Source organism: Nycticebus coucang, chromosome 8 (assembly GCF_027406575.1).
Source record: "Nycticebus coucang isolate mNycCou1 chromosome 8, mNycCou1.pri, whole genome shotgun sequence".
Lineage (NCBI taxonomy): Eukaryota > Metazoa > Chordata > Mammalia > Primates > Lorisidae > Nycticebus > Nycticebus coucang.
This window is the reverse complement of record NC_069787.1, coordinates 123,456,333-123,478,526: the sequence shown is the minus strand read 5'-3', so window position 1 is coordinate 123,478,526 and position 22,194 is coordinate 123,456,333. Positions and strand designations below refer to the sequence as shown.

Sequence of the window (22,194 nt, the reverse complement as noted above, 5' to 3'; positions counted from 1 at the left end):
GCCAAATACCAACTGAAAAGCATACCTCCCACCTTACAGTTTCAGTGGGACTTAGATGGGGAGTTATCTCCCATACCCACAACCCCTGTTAGCACTCAATTACCCCCACTGTGTAATGTCAGTGGGGCTGAGCTGGAAGCTGATCTTTCAATCTCTTATTATAGAAGTAAGTGAGGTTCTAATTTCCCTCCAAGGTAGTACCAGTGGGCCAGTGGGGAGTTGAGCACCTCCACTCCTACCATGCATTGAGACTGAACAGGTGGTACAAATTGGTGAAAGGAAAGCCTACACTTTCCTTCTACCCCTGGTGTCACTGAGGCCCACTGGGGAACTAAACCTCCATACAAATCTGAATGAGGCAGTGAAACCAGGAGCACTCCTATTCCAAGCCCTTCCCCATCTTCCAGAGCCAGCATGTCTCAGTAAGAAGCTTCCAGAACCACACAGCATCACTGAGGTGGTGTGGACACTCTGCTTCTCCAATTCCAACAAGCAGGGAGTTAAGCCTCCACTCCCAGCTGGCATCAGCAAGGCAGGATAATTAAGTGGTTGGAGGCAGGACCAGTGGCACTCTGCTTTTGCCTCTCTTATTCCTTATATCAGAGGGGCATGGAGGGGAGCTAAGCTTCTGTACCTACCTTCTACAGCAACAAAGTGTATAAGCCAGCCCCCTGACTCTCTATTTCCTTGTGACAATAAGTTTAATAACAAAGAGCTGATTTTACTTCCCTATATAGAGACATGGGCAGTGCAAATTAGTGACTTACTTTTGCTGGAAAAGAATGACTGATCCAAGGCAGTGTGAGTCTGGGCCCTATTTTCCCTGGAGTACTGTCAGTGGGCCCAGTGAGAAGCTGAACATGTGTGCTATATTAGTTAAACCTCCCCAGAGAAACAGAAATAATAGGATATGTAGAGATATGGGAACCAAGAAGTCCCATGTTCTGCCATCTGCAAGCTGAAGGCCTAGGAAAGCCAGTGGTGCAGTTCCAGCCCAAGCCCAAAGGCTTGAGAACTAGGGGACCCAATGGTATGCAAGTAAGGCCCAGTTCAAGTCTGAAGGCCTCGAGAATTAGAAGCACTGGTGTCTGAGGGCAGGAGAAGATGAACACCCCAGCTGAAGAATAGAGAACAAATTTGCCCTTCTTCCTTTTAGCTCTTTTCAGGCCCACATAGATTACCTTATGCAATCTGCTTTACTCAGTCTACCAATTCAAAGGCTAATCTCCTCTAGAAACACCCTCACAGAGACACTCAGAAATAACGTTTTTATTAGTTATCTTATCTGAGCATCGTTTAGCCCAGTTAAAATGATACAAAATTAACCATTACCTCTAGCCACCTTGCTATCACACTAAACTTCAACAGGGGGACTGCTTACTTAAAAAGAAAGAAAGAAAAACTACACATATATATATATATATTCACAAAATAACCAGAATACAACTGGCATCACTCATCAAACCAGAATCAGAAAAACCACAAAGTGAGAAAAGACAATCAACAGACCCAACATCAAGAGGATCCAGATGTTAGAGTTATCTGATAAGGATTATAATGTAAATATCACCAAAATGCCCTTAAAAAGCAATTACGAATTGTCCTAAAATAAAAGAAAAAGTAAATACTCCCAAGAAAGAAATAGAAATTACAAAAAAGAACCAAATAAGGGGCGGTGGCTGTGGCTCAGAGGGGTAGGGTGCCGGCGCCATATGCCGGAGGTGGCAGGTTCATATCCAGCCCTGGCCAAAACTGCATTAAAAAAAAAAAAAAAAAAGAACCAAATAGGAATTGCAGAATTAAAAAATGCAATAACTGAAATATAAAAATTCATTGGATGAAATAGCAGAAGGAAATAATAGAAGAGAGAATCAGTAAAATTTAAGATAAATCAACAAAATTTACCCATTTTGAACAACAGAGACAAAACAGAAAAACAAATTAACAGAGTTTCAGGGACTTGTTGGACAATTAACAAAAGAGCTAACAGTTACATGATTAGAGTACACAAAGAAAGGGGGGAAGTAGGACGAAAGAGTATTCAAAGAAATAATGGCTGAAAACTTCCTAAATATGGCAAGAGACATAAATCTAAGATCTAACAAGCTGTTTTCTTTTCTAGAATAGGAAAGATTCAAAGAAGATCAACCCAAGGAAAATCATTCCCAGACACATCACTATTAAATTGCAGATTGTGACAAATTCTCTATCTATATGGTAATACCCAGCCAGAAAAACCACTAAGAAACTCAGACAAAGTGATATACTCAAAATCACTATAAAAATCAAGATACAATTCTAAAAAATGTTCAAGAAACCAACAGGAAAACTGAAAGCATACAGAGTATGTTCTCTGACCATAGTGGAATCAAACTAGCAATCAATAGCAGAAAGTAATAGAAAAATCTACACTTGGAAACTAAAAAGTACACTTCTAAATAATCCATGGATCAAAGAAATCTCAAAAGAAATTTAAAAAATTATATTACTGCAGAAAATGGAAATATCATATATCAGAATATATACAACATAACTAGAGCAGGGAAGAAAGTAAAGTTATAGCATTGAATGCTTCCATTAGAAAAGCAAAGTTTCAAATAAATATTCTAAAGTTCCTACCTCAGGTAACTAGAAAAAGAAAAGCAAAATAAACCCAAAATAAGTAGAAGAAAACAAATACAAAAAAAAAAAATGAGAGCAGAAATTAATTAAATCGAAAACAGGAAAACAATAGAGGAAAATCAATGAAACAAAAGGCTAGCCCTTCCAGAAAATTAACAAAATTTATAAATCTATACCAAGAAGTAAAAGGATGAAAGGAGATCACCAGATCACTGATATATCAGGAATGAAACAGGAAATATCACTATAGTTACCTGCAGCCACTAAAAAAATAGTAAGTGAACGGGAAAAACATTACCATCATAAATTTGACAACTTAGAAGGAATAGAACGATTGTTTGAAAACCACAAATTACCAAAGCTTAACCAAGACAGACAATATGAATGGTCTTATAACCATTAAAAACATTGAATTTTGTAATAAACAGCTTTCAAAAGCAGAAATTTCCAAGCCCACATGGTTTCACTGAAGAATTCTATTAAACATTTAAAGATGAATTAACATCAATTTTAGACCATTTCTTCTAGAAAACAAGAGGAGGCACTACTTCCCAACTCAATTTATGAGGCAAATATTATTTTAATATTAAAGCCAGATACCAATATCTCTACTATTTAGATGCAGAACCCTTCAACAAAATATTAGAAAATCAAATCCAGAAATATATACAAGTGAATTTATTCTAAGTATGCAAGGCTGGTTCAACATTTTAAAATTAATATATCCACCACATCCATGAGATTAAGAAGAAAAATCGTATGATTGTATCAAAGGACACAAAGGTGATTTAGCAAAGGGCAACACTCACAACAAAAACTCTCAGCAAACTAAGAATATAGAGGAACTTCCTCAACTTGCAAAAGAACCTACAAATGACATCGTACTTAATATAATAAAAGACTGAATGATTTCTAGCAAAAATAAGGAACAAAGTAAGAACATCCATTCTCACTATACTTACTCAACATTTATTGCAAGTTCTATCCACTGTGACAAGGCAAGAAAAAGAAATAAAATGAAAAGGAAGAAAGAAAACTATTCATATTTGGTGAACCTAATTGTTCAGAAAATCCAAGAATCTGCAAAAATACCCCTGAAACTAATAAATGAATTCAGCAAGGCTACAAGATGTAACATAAACAACAAAAACCAGCTGCATTTCTACATATTAACATGTGTTTTCATGAACACATGAAAACCAATATTAAAAACACAATACCATTTACAATCTTTTCCAGAGAAAACTTAACACTTATGTATAAATTAACAAAACATGTACAAGACCTATCTACTGATAATTAGAAAATTCTAATGAAAGATACCGAAGAAGATCTACAACTTGAGAGAGATATCATGGGTATGAATTGGAAGACTCAACCTAGTAACAATGTCAGTTCTCCCCAAATTAATATACAGGTTTAATGAATTTCATTATCAAAATCTCAGTAAAATGTGTTGTAGACATAAACAAGCTTATTCTAAATTTTACAAGGAAAGGCAAAGGAACCAGAGATAAAATAATCTAACAAAAGAATAAAATGAGAATAATCACTCTACCTTTAATATTAAGGCCAACTATATAGGTAAAATTTTAAAAGCTGTGTAGTATTGGTGGAAGGAGAGAGACATACATATCAACGGAACGAAATAGAGAAACGAAAATAAATTCACACAAATTATACCAAACTAATTTTTGACAATTGTGTAAAAGCAATTCAATGGAGGAGAAGTAGACTCTTAACAAATGGTCCTAGAGCACTTACACAACTACAAGCAAAAAAAATGTACATTTCAAAATAGGAGAGAATAATTTGTTCCTAGCATAAAATTAAATATTTAAGGTGATGGATGTCTCTATTGCCCTGATATGATTATATAAATGTTATGAAATGATCACATGTACCCTGAAAATATCTACATTTAATACTTATCAATGAAAAAAAATTGTAATGAACCTCAAATGAAGACCTTATAAAAAAATTAACTCCAATGAATCAGTCTTAAATGTAAGACATAAATGTATAAAACTTTAGAAAACGTGTAGAAGGAAATCTTTAGGGTCTACAGCGAGGCAAAGAGTTCTTAAACTTGGTAACAAAACTATGAACCATCAAAGGAAACTGATAAATTGAACTTCGTAAAAAGAAAACTTCTGGTTTGCAAGATCCTGTAAAGAACATGAAATGACAAGCAATAGACTGGGAAAAAATATTTACAAATCACACATCAAAACAAACAAACAAAAATATACATATAGGTTGGGCACGGTGGCTCATGCCTGTAATCCCAGCACTTGGGAGGCAGAGGCAAGTGGATTGCCTGAGCTCACAAGTTCGAGACCAGCCTGAGCCAGAGTGAGACCTCGTCTCTAAAAATAGCCAGGCATTGTGGCAGGTTGCCTGTAGTCCCAGCTACTTGGAGGCTATGGTAAAAGAATTGATTGAGCCCAAGAATTTGAGGTTGCTCTGAGCTATGACACCATGGGACTCTACCAAGGGTGACAAAGTGAGACCCTGTCTCAAAGAAAAAAGAAAGAAAGGAAAGAAAGAATTCTCAACACACAGTAAAATAAAAAATCCAATTAGAAAATGGGCAAATGATATGAACAGACATTTCACTGAAGAGACAGGTAGCAAATAAGCAAATTGTTACCAAGTGAATTGTTTTCCTCACAAAATTCATATGTTGAAGCCCTAAGCCCCAACGTGACTGCATTTGGAGAGGCCTTAAGAAGGTAATTAAGATCAAATGATAAATGAGGTCCTTAGTGTGGGGCCAAAATCCAGCAAGTCTGGTGTCCTCATAAGAAGAGGGAGGGAAACACATACAAAGAAGAGGTCATGTGTGGACAAGACAAGAAGACAGCTGCCTATGAGCCAGGAAGAGAGGCCTTACAGATTATAAAGTCCCTGGTAACTCAAGCTATGCAGCCTTAAAAAAAGATGGAGACTTTACCTGTTTTATGTTTACATGGATGGAGCTGGAACATATTCTTCTTAGTAAAGTATCTCAAGAATGGCAGAAAAAATATCCAATGTACTCAGTAGTTTTATGAAACCAATTTATAATTACTCACACTTTCTTATGAAAGATACATCACAACTATAGCACAGGATGAAGGAGAGAGGTGGAAGGGGATGGGAGGAGAGGGGGAAGGTTTGGTAGAGAGAGAGTAAACAGTGGGAACACACCTATGGAGCATATTGCAAGGGTACAAGTCAAATTTATCAAGAACAGAACATAAATGTCTTAACACAATTAAGTAAATGAGGTGAAAGCTATGGTGATTAGTTTGATGTAAGCTGTCTAAATTGTATAAAAAAATCAACACATTGTACCCCACAAATGTATAAATGTATTCATGATCTATGTGTATATGACTTAATAAAAGGGAAAAAAAGACTTCCAAAGCCACCAAGAACTGTGATAAAACACATTTTAGTTGTTTAAGCCACCCAGTGGGACTATGTTATGGCAGCCCTAGTAGACTAACAAATGAAAAGATGTTTAACATCATTAGCCATCACAGAAATGCAAATTAAAACCACAGTGAGGCACCAATAGCAAATATTGGTGAGGATAAGGAGAAACTGGATGGCTCCTATATTGCTAACGAGAATACAAATGTTACAGACACTCTGGGACACTATTTGGAAATTTCTCCTAAAACTATACACGCAACTGCTATACGAGCCATCCACTGCCCTCTTGGCACTTACCCCAGAGAAACAAACATTTACATCCACACAAAAACCTATAAACGGAGGCGGAGCAAGATGGCAGCCGAGTAACAGCTTCCTTGCATCTGGGCACCGTGAGTCTGGGGAGATAGGACTCCAGGCATCTCTGGCTGGTGGGATCTGCCTATCATCACCCCTGAGAGGATACAGGGAGTCAGCGAGAGACTTCTGGACCCCAAGAGGAGGACTAAAACAGTGGAAAACCGGCAAGTGGTTGTGTGTGTTCAATCCGTCTAAACCCGCCCGCAACTTACACAGGCACGAGAACTTAAAGAGCAAGAGGAAGTGAAAGTAAAATTAGGGCAAGGAAACAGATAAAAGAAATCACTCATGAGGAAGAATCAGCAGAAAACTCCAGGCAACATGAAGAACCAGTCCAGAACAACCCCGCCAAGGGACCATGAGGTAGCTACTACAGAGGATTCCACCTATACAGAAATGTTAGGAATGACAGAAAGGGAATTTAGAATACAAATGTTGAAAACAATGAAAGAAATGATGGAAACAATGAAGGAAACTGCTAATAAAGTGGAAATTAACCAAAAGGAAATTCAAAAACAGAATCAAATAAGAGATGAATGATATGAAGAATATAAAAAGGATATAGCAGAGCTGAAGGAAATGAAACAGTCAATCAGTGAACTTAAAGACGCAATGGAAAGTATCAGCAACAGGTTAGACCATGCAGAAGAAAGAATTTCAGAGGTAGAAGACAAAGTTTTTGAGATAATTCAGATAGTAAAAGAGGCAGAAAAGAGGAGAGAGAAAGCAGAACGTTCACTGTCAGAATTATGGGACTTTATGAAGTGTTCCAACATACGAGTTATAGGAATTCCAGAAGGGGAAGAAGAATGTCCCAGAGGAATGGAAGCCATACTAGAGAATATTATAAAAGAAAATTTCCCAAATATCACCAAAGATTCTGACACACTGCTTTCAGAGGGATATCGGACCCCAGGTCACCTCAACTCTAACTGAGCTTCTCCAAGACACATTGTGATGAACCTGTCCAAAGTCAAGACAAAAGAAAAGATTCTGCAAGCTGCCAGGAGTAAGCACCAGTTGACCACAGGGGCAAATCCATCAGAGTGACCGCAGACTTCTCTAATGAAACTTTCCAAGCAAGAAGACAATGGTCATCTACCTTTAATCTACTTAAACAGAACGATTTCCAGCCCAGAATTCTGTACCCTGCTAAGCTAAGCTTCAAAATTGATGGAGAAATCGAATCATTTACAGATATACAAACATTGAGGAAATTCGCCACAACAAGACCAGCTCTACAGGAAATACTTCAACCTGTTCTGCACACTGACCACCACAATGGATCAGCAGCAAAGTAAGAACTCAGAAATTAAAGGACAGAACCCAACCTCCACATTGTTGCAAAAGATAAAACTAAGCAATGGACTCTCACAAAATAAGACGAATAGAATACTACCGTACTTATCAATTATCTCAATAAATGTTAATGGCTTGAATTCCCCACTGAAGAGACATAGATTGGTTGACTGGATTAAAAAACACAAGCCATCCATTTGCTGTCTGCAAGAAACACACCTGGCTTCAAAAGACAAATTAAAGCTCCGAGTCAAGGGTTGGAAGACAATTTTTCAGGCAAATGGAATTCAGAAGAAAAGAGGAGTTGCAATCTTATTTTCAGATACATGTGGATTTAAAGCAACTAAAGTCAAAAAAAAACAAAGATGGTCACTTTATATTGGTCAAGGGAAAAATACAACAAGAAGACATTTCAATTCTAAATATCTATGCACCCAATTTAAATGCTTCCAGATTCTTGAAACAGACCTTACTCAGTCTGAGCAATATGATATCTGATAATACCATAATAACAGGGGACCTTAACACTCCTCTTACAGAGCTGGACAGATCCTCTGAACAGAAATTAAGCAAGGATATAAGAGATTTAAATGAGACCCTAGAACAACTGTGCCTGATAGACGCATATAGAACACTCCATCCCAAAGATAAAGAATATACATTCTTCTCATCACCCCATGGAACATTCTCCAAAATTGATCATATCCTGGGACACAAAACAAATATCAACAGAATCAAAAGAATTGGAATTTTACCTTGTATCTTCTCAGACCATAAGGCAGTAAAGGTGGAACTCAACTCTAACAAAAATGCTCCACCCCACCCAAAGGCATGGAAATTAAACAATCTTCTGCTGAATAACAGATGGGTGCAGGAAGAAATAAAACAGGAAATCATTAACTTCCTTGAGCATAACAACAATGAAGACACAAGCTACCAAAACCTGTGGGATACTGCAAAAGCAGTTTTGAGAGGAAAATTCATCGCTTTAGATGCCTACATTCGAAAAACAGAAAGAGTGCACATCAACAATCTCACAAGAGATCTTATGGAATTGGAAAAAGAAGAACAATCTAAGCCTAAACTCAGTAGAAGAAAAGAAATATCCAAAATCAAATCAGAGATCAATGAAATTGAAAACAAAAGAATCATTCAGAAAATTAATGAAACAAGGAGTTGGTTTTTTGAAAAAATAAATAAAATAGATAAACCACTGGCCAGACTAACGAGGAATAGAAAAGTAAAATCTCTAGTAACCTCAATCAGAAATGATAAAGGGGAAATAACAACTGATCCCACAGAGATACAAGAGATCATCTCTGAATACTACCAGAAACTCTATGCCCAGAAATTTGACAATGTGAAAGAAATGGATCAATATTTGGAATCACACCCTCTCCCTAGACTCAGCCAGGAAGAAATAGAGCTCCTGAACAGACCAATTTCAAGCACTGAGATCAAAGAAACAATAAAAAATCTTCTAACCAAAAAATGCCCTGGTCCAGATGGCTTCACTCCAGAATTCTATCAAACCTTTAAGGAAGAGCTTATTCCTGTACTGCAGAAATTATTCCAAAAAATTGAGGAAGAAGGAATCTTCCCCAACACATTCTATGAAGCAAACATCACCCTGATACCAAAACCAGGAAAAGACCCAAACAAAAAGGAGAATTTCAGACCAATCTCACTCATGAACATAGACGCAAAAATTCTCAACAAAATCCTAGCCAATAGATTACAGCTTATCATCAAAAAAGTCATTCATCATGATCAAGTAGGCTTCATCCCAGGGATGCAAGGCTGGTTTAACATACGCAAGTCTATAAACGTTATCCACCATATTAACAGAGGCAAAAATAAAGATCACGTGATCCTCTCAATAGATGCAGAAAAAGCATTTGATAAAATCCAGCATCCTTTTCTAATTAGAACACTGAAGAGTATAGGCATAGGTGGCACATTTCTAAAACTGATTGAAGCTATCTATGACAAACCCACAGCCAATATTTTACTGAATGGAGTAAAACTGAAAGCTTTTCCTCTTAGAACTGGAACCAGACAAGGTTGTCCTCTGTCACCTTTACTATTCAACGTAGTGCTGGAAGTTCTAGCCAATACAATTAGGCAAGACAAGGAAATAAAGGGAATCCAAATGGGAGCAGAGGAGGTCAAACTCTCCCTCTTTGCTGACGACATGATCTTATACTTAGAGAACCCCAAAGACTCAACCACAAGACTCCTACAAGTCATCAAAAAATACAGTAATGTTTCAGAATATAAAATCAATGTCCACAACTCAGTAGCCTTTGTGTACACCAGTAACAGTCAAGATGAGAAGGTAATTAAGGACACAACTCCCTTCACCATAGTTTCAAAGAAAATGAAATACCTAGGAGTATACCTAACGAAGGAGGTGAAGGATCTCTATAAAGAAAACTATGAAATCCTCAGAAAGGAAATAGCAGAGGATATTAACAAATGGAAGAACATACCATGCTCATGGATGGGAAGAATCAACATTGTTAAAATGTCTATACTTCCCAAAGCAATCTACCTATTCAATGCCATTCCTATCAAAATACCAACATCGTACTTTCAAGATTTGGAAAAAATGATTCTGCGTTTTGTATGGAACCGGAAAAAACCCCATATAGCTAAGGCAGTTCTCTGTAACAAAAATAAAGCTGGGGGCATCAGCATACCAGATTTTAGTCTGTACTACAAAGCCAAGACAGCATGGTACTGGCACAAAAACAGAGACATAGACACTCGGAATCGAATTGAACACCAAGAAATGAAACTAACATTTTACAACCACCTAATCTTTGATAAACCAAACAAGAACATACCTTGGGGGAAAGACTCCCTATTCAATAAATGGTGTTGGGAGAACTGGATGTCTACATGTAAAAGACTGAAACTGGACCCACACCTTTCCCCACTCACAAAAATTGATTCAAGATGGATAAAGGACTTAAATTTAAGGCATGAAACAATAAAAATCCTCAAAGAAAGCATAGGAAAAACACTGGAAGATATTGGCCTGGGGAAAGACTTCATGAAGAAGACTGCCATGGCAATTGCAACAACAACAAAAGTAAACAAATGGGACTTCATTAAACTGAAAAGCTTCTGTACAGCTAAGGAGACAATAACCAAAGCAAAGAGACAACCTACACAATGGGAAAGGATATTTGCATATTTTCAATCAGACAAAAGCTTGATAACTAGGATTTATACAGAACTCAAATTAATCCACATGAAAAAAGCCAACAATCCCATATATCAATGGGCAAGAGACATGAATAGAACTTTCTCTAAAGACGACAGACGAATGGCTAACAAACACATGAAAAAATGTTCCTCATCTCTGTATATTAGAGAAATGCAAATCAAAACAACCCTGAGATATCATCTAACCCCAGTGAGAATGGCCCACATCACAAAATCTCAAAACTGCAGATGCTGGCGTGGATGTGGAGAGAAGGGAACACTTTTACACTGCTGGTGGGACTGCAAACTAGTACAACCTTTCTGGAAGGAAGTATTGAGAAACCTCAAAGCACTCAAGCTAGACCTCCCATTTGATCCTGCAATCCCATTACTGGGCATCTACCCAGAAGGAAAGAAATCCTTTTATCATAAGGACACTTGTACTAGACTGTTTATTGCAGCTCAATTTACAATCGCCAAAATGTGGAAACAGCCTAAATGCCCACCAACCCAGGAATGGATGAACAAGCTATGGTATATGTATACCATGGAATACTATTCAGCCATTAAAAAAAATGGAGACTTTACATCCTTCGTATTAACCTAGATGGACGTGGAAGACATTATTCTTAGTAAAGCATCACAAGAATGGAGAAGCATGAATCCTATGTACTCAATTTTGATATGAGGACAATTAATGACAATTATGGTTATGGGGGGGAAGAAAGAGGGAAGGAGGGAGGGGGGTGGGGCCTTAGTGTGTTTCACACTTTATGGGGGCAAGACATGATTGCAAGAGGGACTTTACCTAACAATTGCAATCAGTGTAACCTGGCTTATTGTACCCTCAATGAATCCCCAACAATAAAAAAACAAACAAACAAAAAAAAACCTATAAACATATATCCTAGCGGGTTTATTTGTAATTGTAAAAAAAAAAAAAAAAAACTAAAAACAACCCATATGCTCTTCCAAGAATGGTTAAGGCAAACAGTTAAATAAAATGTGGCACATTCATACCATAGACTACTACTTGGCAATAGTAAGAAATGAAGCTACTGCTATGCACAAGAACTTGAACGACTCTTCAGGGAATTATGCTAAGTGAAAAGTATATCCCAAGAGACTATATACTCCATGATTCTGTTTATATAACATTCTTGAAAGGACAAAATTATAGAATGGTAGTTGCCAGGGGTCAGGGCAGGGGAAGGAGAGGGTTGGTTGTCACTACAAAAGGGCAACATGAGAAAGTTTTGCTGTGACGAACTGTTCTATTTGGACCATATCAATGTTAATATCCTGATTGTGAAACTGTACTGTTTCATGAGTTGTTACCATTAGGGAAACCAGGTAAAGGATGTGCAAGATCTTTATTCTTTCTTATAAATGCATGGGAATCTACAATTACCTCAAAATTAAAAGGTAAACTTAAAAAATTAATCCTAAACACAAATATTCCAGTCCAAAAACTTGCCATTATGGCTTCTCAGTTTTCTAAAATAAACACCCTGCTGAGATCAGTGTGCCACTCTGTGATTGCAAAGGATATAATTTAGCAGATATGTCATTAATGCCTGCTGGTGAGTGAGTACCATAAGTTTATACCCGTAGCTGCAGTGAGCTGGACCTCATTACAATTAAAAACTTATGCTCAGCAAAAGACAATGTCAAGGGAATGAGAACACAAGCCACAGACTGAGAGAAAATATTTGCAAAAGACACATCTGATAAAGGCCTATTATCTAAAATACATCAAAAAACTCATAAAACTCAACAATAAAAAATAACCTGATTTTAAAAAATGGGCAAAGCACCTGAACAACATACCACACAAGATACACAGACAGCAAGCACATGAAAAGATGTTCAACATTATATATCATTAGGGAGTTGCAAGTGAAAACAATGAGATACCACTATATTCCTATTAGAATGAGCAAAATCCATAATACTGAGGACACTCAATGCTGGCAAGGATATGGGGCAAGAAGAATTCTTACTCAAGCTGGTGGGGATGGATGCAAAGTAGTGTAGCCATTTTAGAAGACAGTTTGGCAGTTTCTTACAAAATTAAACATGATCTAGCAATCACGCTCCTTTGTATTTATCCAAATTAATTGAAAACGTATTTACACAACAAAACCTGGACATAGATATTATATCTATATGTCTATGTCTGCTTTATTTATGATTACTAATACTTGGAAATAATTAAAACAATGGAATATCATTCATCACTCAAAAGAAGTGAGCTATCAAGCCACGAAAAGACATTAAGGAACTGTAAATGCCTATTGTGAAGTCAAAGAAGCCAATCTGAAAAGGCTACATACTGTTTGGTTTCCAACGGTATGATATTCTGAAAAGAGCACAACTATGGTGACAGCCACAGACATGTGACAGCTTGGATAGGGCTGCCACATGTTAGTGGGGAGGCAAGGACACGGGTGGAGCACAGAGGATCTTTAGGACAGTGGAACTGCTCTGTACTGTACACTACAATAGTCAAATACACGCATTGTCACCATACACGCATTGTCAAATCCCACAGACTGTGGAGCACCAAGACGATAATGTGTACCCCTACTACAAACTACGTGCTTTGGGTGATAAGGAAGCGTCAATGTAGCTTGAACAATTATAGCAAATGCATCATTGTGATGTGGGATATCCCTGGTAGGGCAGGTTGTTGAGGGAGAAGGGACTGGGGTATGCTCTGCTCAAATTTGCTGTGAACTTAATACTCCTTTAAAAAAACAAAGCTCAATGACTTTTTAAAAATTCATTATAAAACATTCATGAAGTGAAAGTACACAAACTATGATTTTAAAAATTGGTGTTAGAAAAATTAAAGTAGGTCAAAAAGAATATTCTATACTAACAAAATATATGAAATCCACTGGTATACTCAAGTGTCTGCAATTTCTTTAAATCACAGCCATATGGTAAATTTTCTATTTTGTTATGGTTCTCTCTCTTCTTCTTTTTTTTTTTTGATGGGCATGCAGTGGGTAATTCTTGGAAATGGCCAACTTCCAAGGTTACATTTTCTGTCCACAATGGAATAAAGAGTACATAAATAAAAGCATAACGAAAAAAATCCATCCACTTAGCGATTTGAAAATATTCTTCTAAGTATTTCTTGGGTTAAAAGTGAAATAAAAACTAAACTTCCATCTTATTTAGAAGTAAATGAAAATGAAGTGCCATTATTAAAAGCTTTGTTGTTAACAAAGCTTCATCACCACAGGCAAACTTGATGATAGCTTTAAAACGTCTTTATTAGAAAAAGTGACTAAAAACAAATCAACCAAGACTTTAACTTCAGTAAAAGGATAATAAACAAATGCAAATATGGACATATGTTAACTAAGTCCAAAAAAAAACAGAAAATAAACATATTGATTAATTAAACCAAAATTTCGTTCTGAGAAGGCCAATAAAACAGACAAATCTGTATGTTTTCCTAGAAAAAAATTTCTCTCCCTCTTCCTTTCTGTCTTGTCTCTTTTTCACTCAAACACAAATAACCCAAGGAAACAGAAAGAAGGCCATAATAGATACAGAGGAAAACTTTTAAATAAGAGGCTATTACCTAATACTAAATACCGAGAAATTTGAAATGCCAAGTGAAATGTGTAATTGTCTAGAAAAGCACCAATTTCCAAAAACTGACTCAAAAAAAAGGTAAAAATCCATAAACAACTATTAATTATAGAGAAAACACAATGAGTCATGAAAATTCTGCACCCCACAAAAAGATACAAGACATTTTTTATGAAGAACTATCAAAGTTACAGAACAGGTAACATGTGTTATTCAAAATGTCTGGGGTACACAAAAGATGGAGGCCTTCTTACCTTACGATGAAAGACTGATGAGAGCCAGTCTTATACCATTAAAAAAGAAAACTGTAGGCCAAACTTACCTGTGAACATAGACGCAAATATCGATGTAAATATTAATAAACTAATCCGGCACTATATTAAAAGAACATGCTCTTCATAAACTGTTTCACACATCATTAGAAATACAGGCAATCATTTGGGTACTACAGAGATACTTTAATAAAGAAATGCTCCAAAAATCCAAAAATTTTTGAGGAACAATATGACATTCTAAGGAAACACCCTTAGAGCATCTTGGATTTCAAATTCTCGATTAGAGATGCTCAAAGGGCATGTATACTACAAATACTACTTTCCAAAATACAAAGAAAACCTAAAATTCAAAACATTTCTGGTCCCAAGTATTTTAGATAAATGATACTCAACCTAAAATTATATTTTTACTTTTTATGCTTCTATTGATGGCAAGTGATATTTTTCCACTTAACTATATTCATGAAAATGCATATATTTACGGGAGTATTTATAGAAAAACAGTACAAAGTACTTATAGCTATGGCAAGAATCATGAAGAAGATAAGCAAATACACAAAATTTAAGGACTCTTAAAATATATATCATAATCAAAATGGCTTTTTACCAAATATGTAACTACAGCCTCATAATATAAAATCTATTAGTCTTTTCAACAAATTAAAGGAGAAAAATCTTCTGATCATCCCAATAGAAGCTGGAAAAGCATTTATTAAAATTCAATAACAATTTCTGATTTAAAAAAATAGACTTTGAAGAGCTAGGAAAAAAAGGGGGAATTCCTTAAATTGATAAAAAGTATCTTTAAGAAAATTATAGCAATTACCAGGCACAGTGGCTGACGCCTATAATCCTAGCACTCTGGGAAGTTGAGGTGGTGGATTGCCTGAGCTCACAGGTTCTCTGCCAGCCTGAGCCAGAGGGAGATCTCATCTCTGAAAATAGACAGGCATTGTGGTGGGTGCCTGTAGTCCCAGCTACTTGGGAGGCTGAGGCAAGAGAATCACTTGAGCCCAAGAGTTTGAGGTTCCTGTGAGCTATGATGCTACAGCACTCTACCTGGGGTGACAACTCTACCCAGGGTGATGAAGTGAGACTCTGTCTTAAAAAAAAAAAAAAGCCACCTGTGGCTCAAGTGGCTAAGGTGCCAGCCACATACATCTGACCAGGCTTGGCCCACCAAACAACAATGATGGCTGCGACCAAAAAATAGCCGGGCATTGTGGCAGGCGCCTATAGTACCAGCTACTTGGGAGGTGGAAGCAGGAGGATCGCTTGGAGGTTGCTGTGAGCTGTGATGCTACAGCACTCTACCCAGGGCAACAGCTTGAAGCTCTGTCTCAAAAAAAAAAAAAAAAAGAAAGAAAGAAATCTATAGGGAACATCCTATTTAATGTATTGGACAAATTCACATTAAATTAGAATCCAGGACAAAGATTTACTCTACAAATCTGCTATTCAACATTGTTCTATAGGTCCAATACAACTTAATAAGAGGGGGACAAGGTGTAACTATTGGGAATAAAAAGATAAGACATGTACTATTTGAATATGATGTGACAGTTTTATATGTACATGTGTATTAAGAATCTAGATAGTAAAAAAGGCAGAGGGAAGGCAAACGCACTTTCTCTTTTGGAGCAGGAACTGCTATCTGCTCTTAGACATCAGAGCTTCAAGTTTTCAACCCTTCAGACTCCAGGACTGACACCACTGGGATCCCATGTTCTTAGAGTTTTGGCCTGGAACTAGATTACAGCACCAGCTTTCCTGGTTCTCCAGCTTGCAAAAGGCAGATGACTTCTCAGCCTCCATAACTGTATGGGCCAATCTTAATAATAAATCCTCTCTTATATATCTATATGTATAGCCATTGGTTCTGTTTCTCTGGTGAACCCTGACTAATATACCCTCTGATAAACTGGAAAAAAAAAAAAAAGAATCTAGACAGTGATATTGAATGAAGAGACTCAAGTGTAAAGCATACACAACAAAAGAACTTAATAAAGAAGCTACATCAAAATCGATATACAAAAATTAATAGCATTCAGAAAAATTAGAAAATGCAATGAAGAATAAGATTCAATCCCCAACTAATTTCTAGGGATACAACTAATACAGAATGTGTAAGAAAATTATAAAATCTTAAGGGATTTGAAAGACATCTGACTATATGAGGAGAAACTACTAGGTTGAACGACAATTTATTATAAATTATCAAAATTTTCAATTGGCATTTGCTTGCTTTTAGCAATTTCACTTCTGGGAGTTTATCCTATTTAAAAACATGTTCACAAGACTACACATATAAATATTATATGTAATAACAAGAATTATAAATAATATAAATGTTGAAAAGAAAAATGATTATGTAAATCATGGCATATTTTTACTAAGGAAAACATTGTTCTGCAGTTAAGAACAAGGTCGATTTACATGCACTAACATGGAACAATTTCCAAAATATTTATATTTAATTAAGTGGCAAACATAAGTCACAGAACAATATATTTAACATATGGCTTATGTTAAAAACTAGCCTATTAAAAGATAAAGATATAAAACTGCATATCTTAAGGAAACCTATATATATTAAATGTAAAGGCACAATGAAAGATCTGCAAGACATATACCAAACTCTTAAAAGTGGTGTTACCTCCAATAAGAAGACAATCAGCAGGGCTGAAAGGGACTTTCTTGTCTTTTATTCTATGCCCTTCTTTTACTTCACATGTTTATGATTACTTGTATAATACAACATCTTTTTAAAGAAAGTAAAGAGTGAATAACACCAAACAAAAGATCCCTGACAGGCAAACATCTTCAAAATTTGAAACTTTAAACAATACTTCAAATTTAAAAATTTTTTCCAGGCAAAAATTATAAAATATTTAGTATTCAGATGAAATTGAGGAAACTATGACAATGAAATTTTCTGGGAAAAGGACTAAGAAGTATCAGAGTCAACTGGCATATGATATAAATTATATACCTTTTAAAAAAATTAATAAAAGTAATTCTAAGAGGTTTAAGAAAGTTCCTACCTCTTTATTATTTTTTTAATTTTCTCTATACATATACATGTGCTTATTTGGTTTCCACTTTTTGCCTTCACAAAATTAAAAAAGCTTAAAATTTAATAACAGTAACAATGTTTAAGATAAGGACTGGAAACAAAAACCTCATAAAGAATGAACAAAGATAAATACGTTCAGAAAAGAAATCAGACGATTGTTACAATGAAAGTTCCTACTTTTTATATGATATTCATTGAATTCATTAGATCAAGGCTTACTAACATTAACCGTTGATACTTTAAATTGAGAAATTTCATTCATAGGAAAAAAGAAAAACCATAAAATAACAACAAAACCTGCCTGTATAAGCTTAAGAATGAAGTCCCTTTAGGCAGACTAAGTTGCCGATTAGATCCTAAAACATTAGGAACCCATTCTTTACATTTTACTACTATTGCAATCATTTAAAAACATTCACTCCACTAATTTTAATGTCTTGGAATCCTTTTCAAAACATGAGAGATTATTCTATAAATCTAAAAATTCAAAACCATTTAAAAATAAATGTTAGTGGCTGGGTATGTGATATGGTAGCTTATGCCTGTAATCCTAGCATTTTGGGAGGCTGAGAGAATCGCTTGAGACCAGGAGTTTGAGACCTGCCAGGGCACGAGATAGCAAGACCCTATCTCTACAAAAAATTGGCCAGGTGTGGTGGCATGGCCTGTAGTCCCAGCTACTTAAGAAGCTGAGGTAGGAAGATAGCTTGAGACCAAGAGCTTGATGTTGCAGTGAGCTATGACCACACCACTGAACTCTAGCCTGGGCAAGAAGAGCAAGACCTCGTCTTTAGAAAAAAAAAAAAAAATGGTAGGTACTAAGAACTACCAAATTAGGCTAAGCCTGGTAGCTCACAGCTGTAATCCCAGCACTTTGGGATGCTGAGACAAGAGGATTGCTTGGGCCCAGGAGTTCAAAGTTACTGTGAACTATGATCATTACGATCAGGCCACATTATTGCAGCCTAGGTACCAGAGTAAGAGCTTGTCTCTTAAAAAAACAAAAAGAAAAAACCAAAATTCACTTGATTTTGAATAGATAAATCTTCCTATTTAAAAAAATATATAAGATACCTATCTGGGAAAAAAACTTGATCCATGTCAATTTACAGTTGCTGAATTAATTGGTTTCTAATTCTTCAGATAGTAAATTAATAATTATATTTAGTAATTATTAATATAGTTAATGAACAAAATCAAATGTATTCAAGAATGGATTATATCTGATATGGAGAAATTCTAGAAAAATATTCAATGTCTATTTTCTGCAGTTTTCTTTCAAACTAAATGCATGATAGAAAAGAAAACATACTCAACCTTTCTGTTTTGGATTCACTGTCAATTTTGTACTGTTCAAAATCTCGGCTAAGAGACTGTAATTTTTCTTGAAGTATCTTTTCACGTTCTACACTTCCTTGATAAAATGCCATCTTTTTTTCCATTGCTTGCACTTTTTCTTCCATTGCTTTGAACTCATGAAGAATTAGATAGCTGACTCCACAGTACTTGCAAACTTTCTCTTCAGGTGACATCTAGGAAATAGAATATACACTCCTATTAATAAAATGATTTTTTAAATCTGAAAAATAAAGTTCAAGAGAAGATGTTATTACAGCCATGCTGGTCAAATGAAGTAAACATATAGTATACTATGCCGGGGAATGATAATTATGACATTGCCTACATCTGGATAAAATGTTTCTAACTGGCATATTGTCTCTGACACAAAATCTTAGAATTAGAAGAGAGTCTTTCAGAGTAATTATTTCTCCATGGTATCTTTTTTTTTTTTTTTTGGTAGAGACAGAGTCTCACTGTACCGCCCTCGGGTAGAGTGCTGTGGCGTCACACAGCTCACAGCAACCTCCAACTCTTGGGCTTATGCGATTCTCCTGCCTCAGCCTCCCGAGCAGCTGGGACCACAGGCGCCCGCCACAACACCCGGCTATTTTTCTGTTGCAGTTTGGCCGGGGCTGGGCTTGAACCCACCACCCTCGGCATAAGGGGCCGGCGCCCTACTCACTGAGCCACAGGCACCGCCCTCTCCATGGTATCTTTAAGAAAGATTTACTCCTAAAATGTTTTCCATACAATAAAACTTAAAATGGCGAAAACACTTTTATAATTTTTGTTTTCCATGAAGTAGGAGGAAATCTCTGGCCTTTCATTGTCAACCTTCTGTGATCCTGGAGATGCCTCTTGGCTTTTTCAGATCTTACTTCCCGCATTTGTAAAATTATTGCATTGGACCAAACGAACTCTAAGTTCCTCTTAAGTTTCATCATTTTATGACTTTTATAGAATGTAACATTTTGTCATAACATAAATAGAAAAAGCACTTTGAACTTAATCTCCCTATATCAATTCTTTTCTCTTAATAGGTCTGGTTATACCCATTCTATAGATTTTTTTTAAAACCTAAGACTATTGAAGTTAAATAATCAGCTGATATGCAGAGAAGGTGAGACTAAAACCCAGGTCTATTTAAAACCTATGCCTTTAACCATTTGTATTATATTTATCTATCACGTGTGTGTCAGCTAAATCTTCTTATTTCCTTCAGTGAAAGTGTTATATGACTTAGGCAAGCATATGGGCAGTGAAAAATGAAATTTCAGCACAGTCAAGAGAGATAATTCTATTTTCTTTCTCAAGTATAAATATTCCTCAAGTAGACTCTGCTTGCTTTGTTATTCACAAAGAATAAGAGACAGCTTCATAAAATACTTGCTCCAGGGCACTAAATTGAAATCAACTCTTGGATTATTAAAGGAGCATTTATTCCTAATGCTGTCTCCCTTGAGACTGTAAAATCTGCTCCTGTAACTAAGAGTGGGAGCCGCCATATCTGCCACTCAATGCTATTACACAAATATTGGCCAGAAGAAATAACAAATTTTTATAAAGTAAAAGTTGGCTCATTTAAATTTAATACTAAAAATTCTAAATTAAAAACCATAATATAATACCATGGGATATAGATGAAGGACTACATCAATCTAATTGCCACTGATATCAAATTTATAGCTTCATAAGACACGATGTTTAGAAGGAATTATACGAATAACCCCGTTCAAGCTATAGATGGGTTCATTGAGTCTATTCCAGCCTAGATATGTTGTGTAGCCTCTATTTTAACATCCCCAATGTGGGAAACTACTTTTTAAACTACTTTCATCTTCTGCCACTTTTGCCTCTTAGTAAATTCCTTCTCATGCTCATCCCGAATCTGCTTCCCTGGAATATCCATTGATCCTATTCTTCCTACTAACCATGGGACTGACCAGGCCTCTTTCACACACAAGTCTTTTTAATATTTAGAGGCAGCCATCAGGATCAATCCACGTCTTCTCTTCTCCAGGTCAACACCTCCAATTCCTTCAGCTGAATTTCTTCCTTTCTCATTCTAGATTTCTCTGAACTAGTTCCAGTGTTAGGTATATGTTTCAAAGTCTGGTGCTCAGAATCGAATAATTCAGCTTAGTTGGTCTCACTAAAACAGAGACAAGAGAACTGAAACTTCTCACATTCTATCTCATTAGTAATATCATTAGTAATATCTTCTAATGCAAACTTAGACCACATCGGTCTTTTGTATTGTGAGCAATTACATGCTGCTATTATGTACTGTAGCTGGCTTTTATATTACATTAAAAAATACTGCAGTAAAACTCATGTCCTCTTATACTGAACATACCAAGCATTTCCTTCTCACCTATGTCCTCCTTTTAAAAAATCCACTTACTTGAACCCTGGCTGCTGTGTTTGGTACCTAAGACTCTCTCCACTTGTCTATCCTAGTCATGGCTGATTAGAATTGAATATTGGACACAGAAGCACCAAGCTCTAAATAGGGATGATGCAACCAGGCCTATAAATGTTGATAATCTAGACATTTAGGTCACCTTTGCGGCAGTCATAAGAGAGAAGGGTCATGCGCAAGATACACAGTAAGCCACATTGCTGAATGAGAAAGAATGAGCACACCCACAGACGGAAGCGGAGACAAAGACGGTGTGGCTACAGAGAAAAACAGTCACTTCAGTCCTTCTTGAGATCTAGCTGCCCTGATTGTCCTTTGAGATCCATGCCCATCCTTCCTCCACTAGTTTTCTCTTCTCCCTTAAGCTATCTATTTCTTGCAACCAATACTTCCCATTCTATTATGTGAGGATTTAGCTTTTCAGATCCAAGTATAGAACTGTAAGAACAGTACCTTTACTGTAAGTGTAAAGGTAAATACATATCCTATATTTTCTTAGACACATATATGTGCATGTGTTTATAAATGTATATATAAAGTTATCTATCTATCTA

At 36.1% G+C, this 22,194-nt stretch overlaps 1 protein-coding gene across 1 annotated transcript in view; it reads right to left on the bottom strand.

The window, feature by feature from the left end:
• Positions 1–22,194, bottom strand: part of LEKR1 (leucine, glutamate and lysine rich 1) — a 198,848-nt gene that overhangs the window by 161,515 nt on the left and 15,139 nt on the right. The window contains exon 2 of the mRNA XM_053600166.1: positions 19,195–19,409. Coding sequence (XP_053456141.1) covers positions 19,195–19,409 — 215 coding nt within the window. The remainder of the gene's footprint in view (positions 1–19,194; positions 19,410–22,194) is intronic.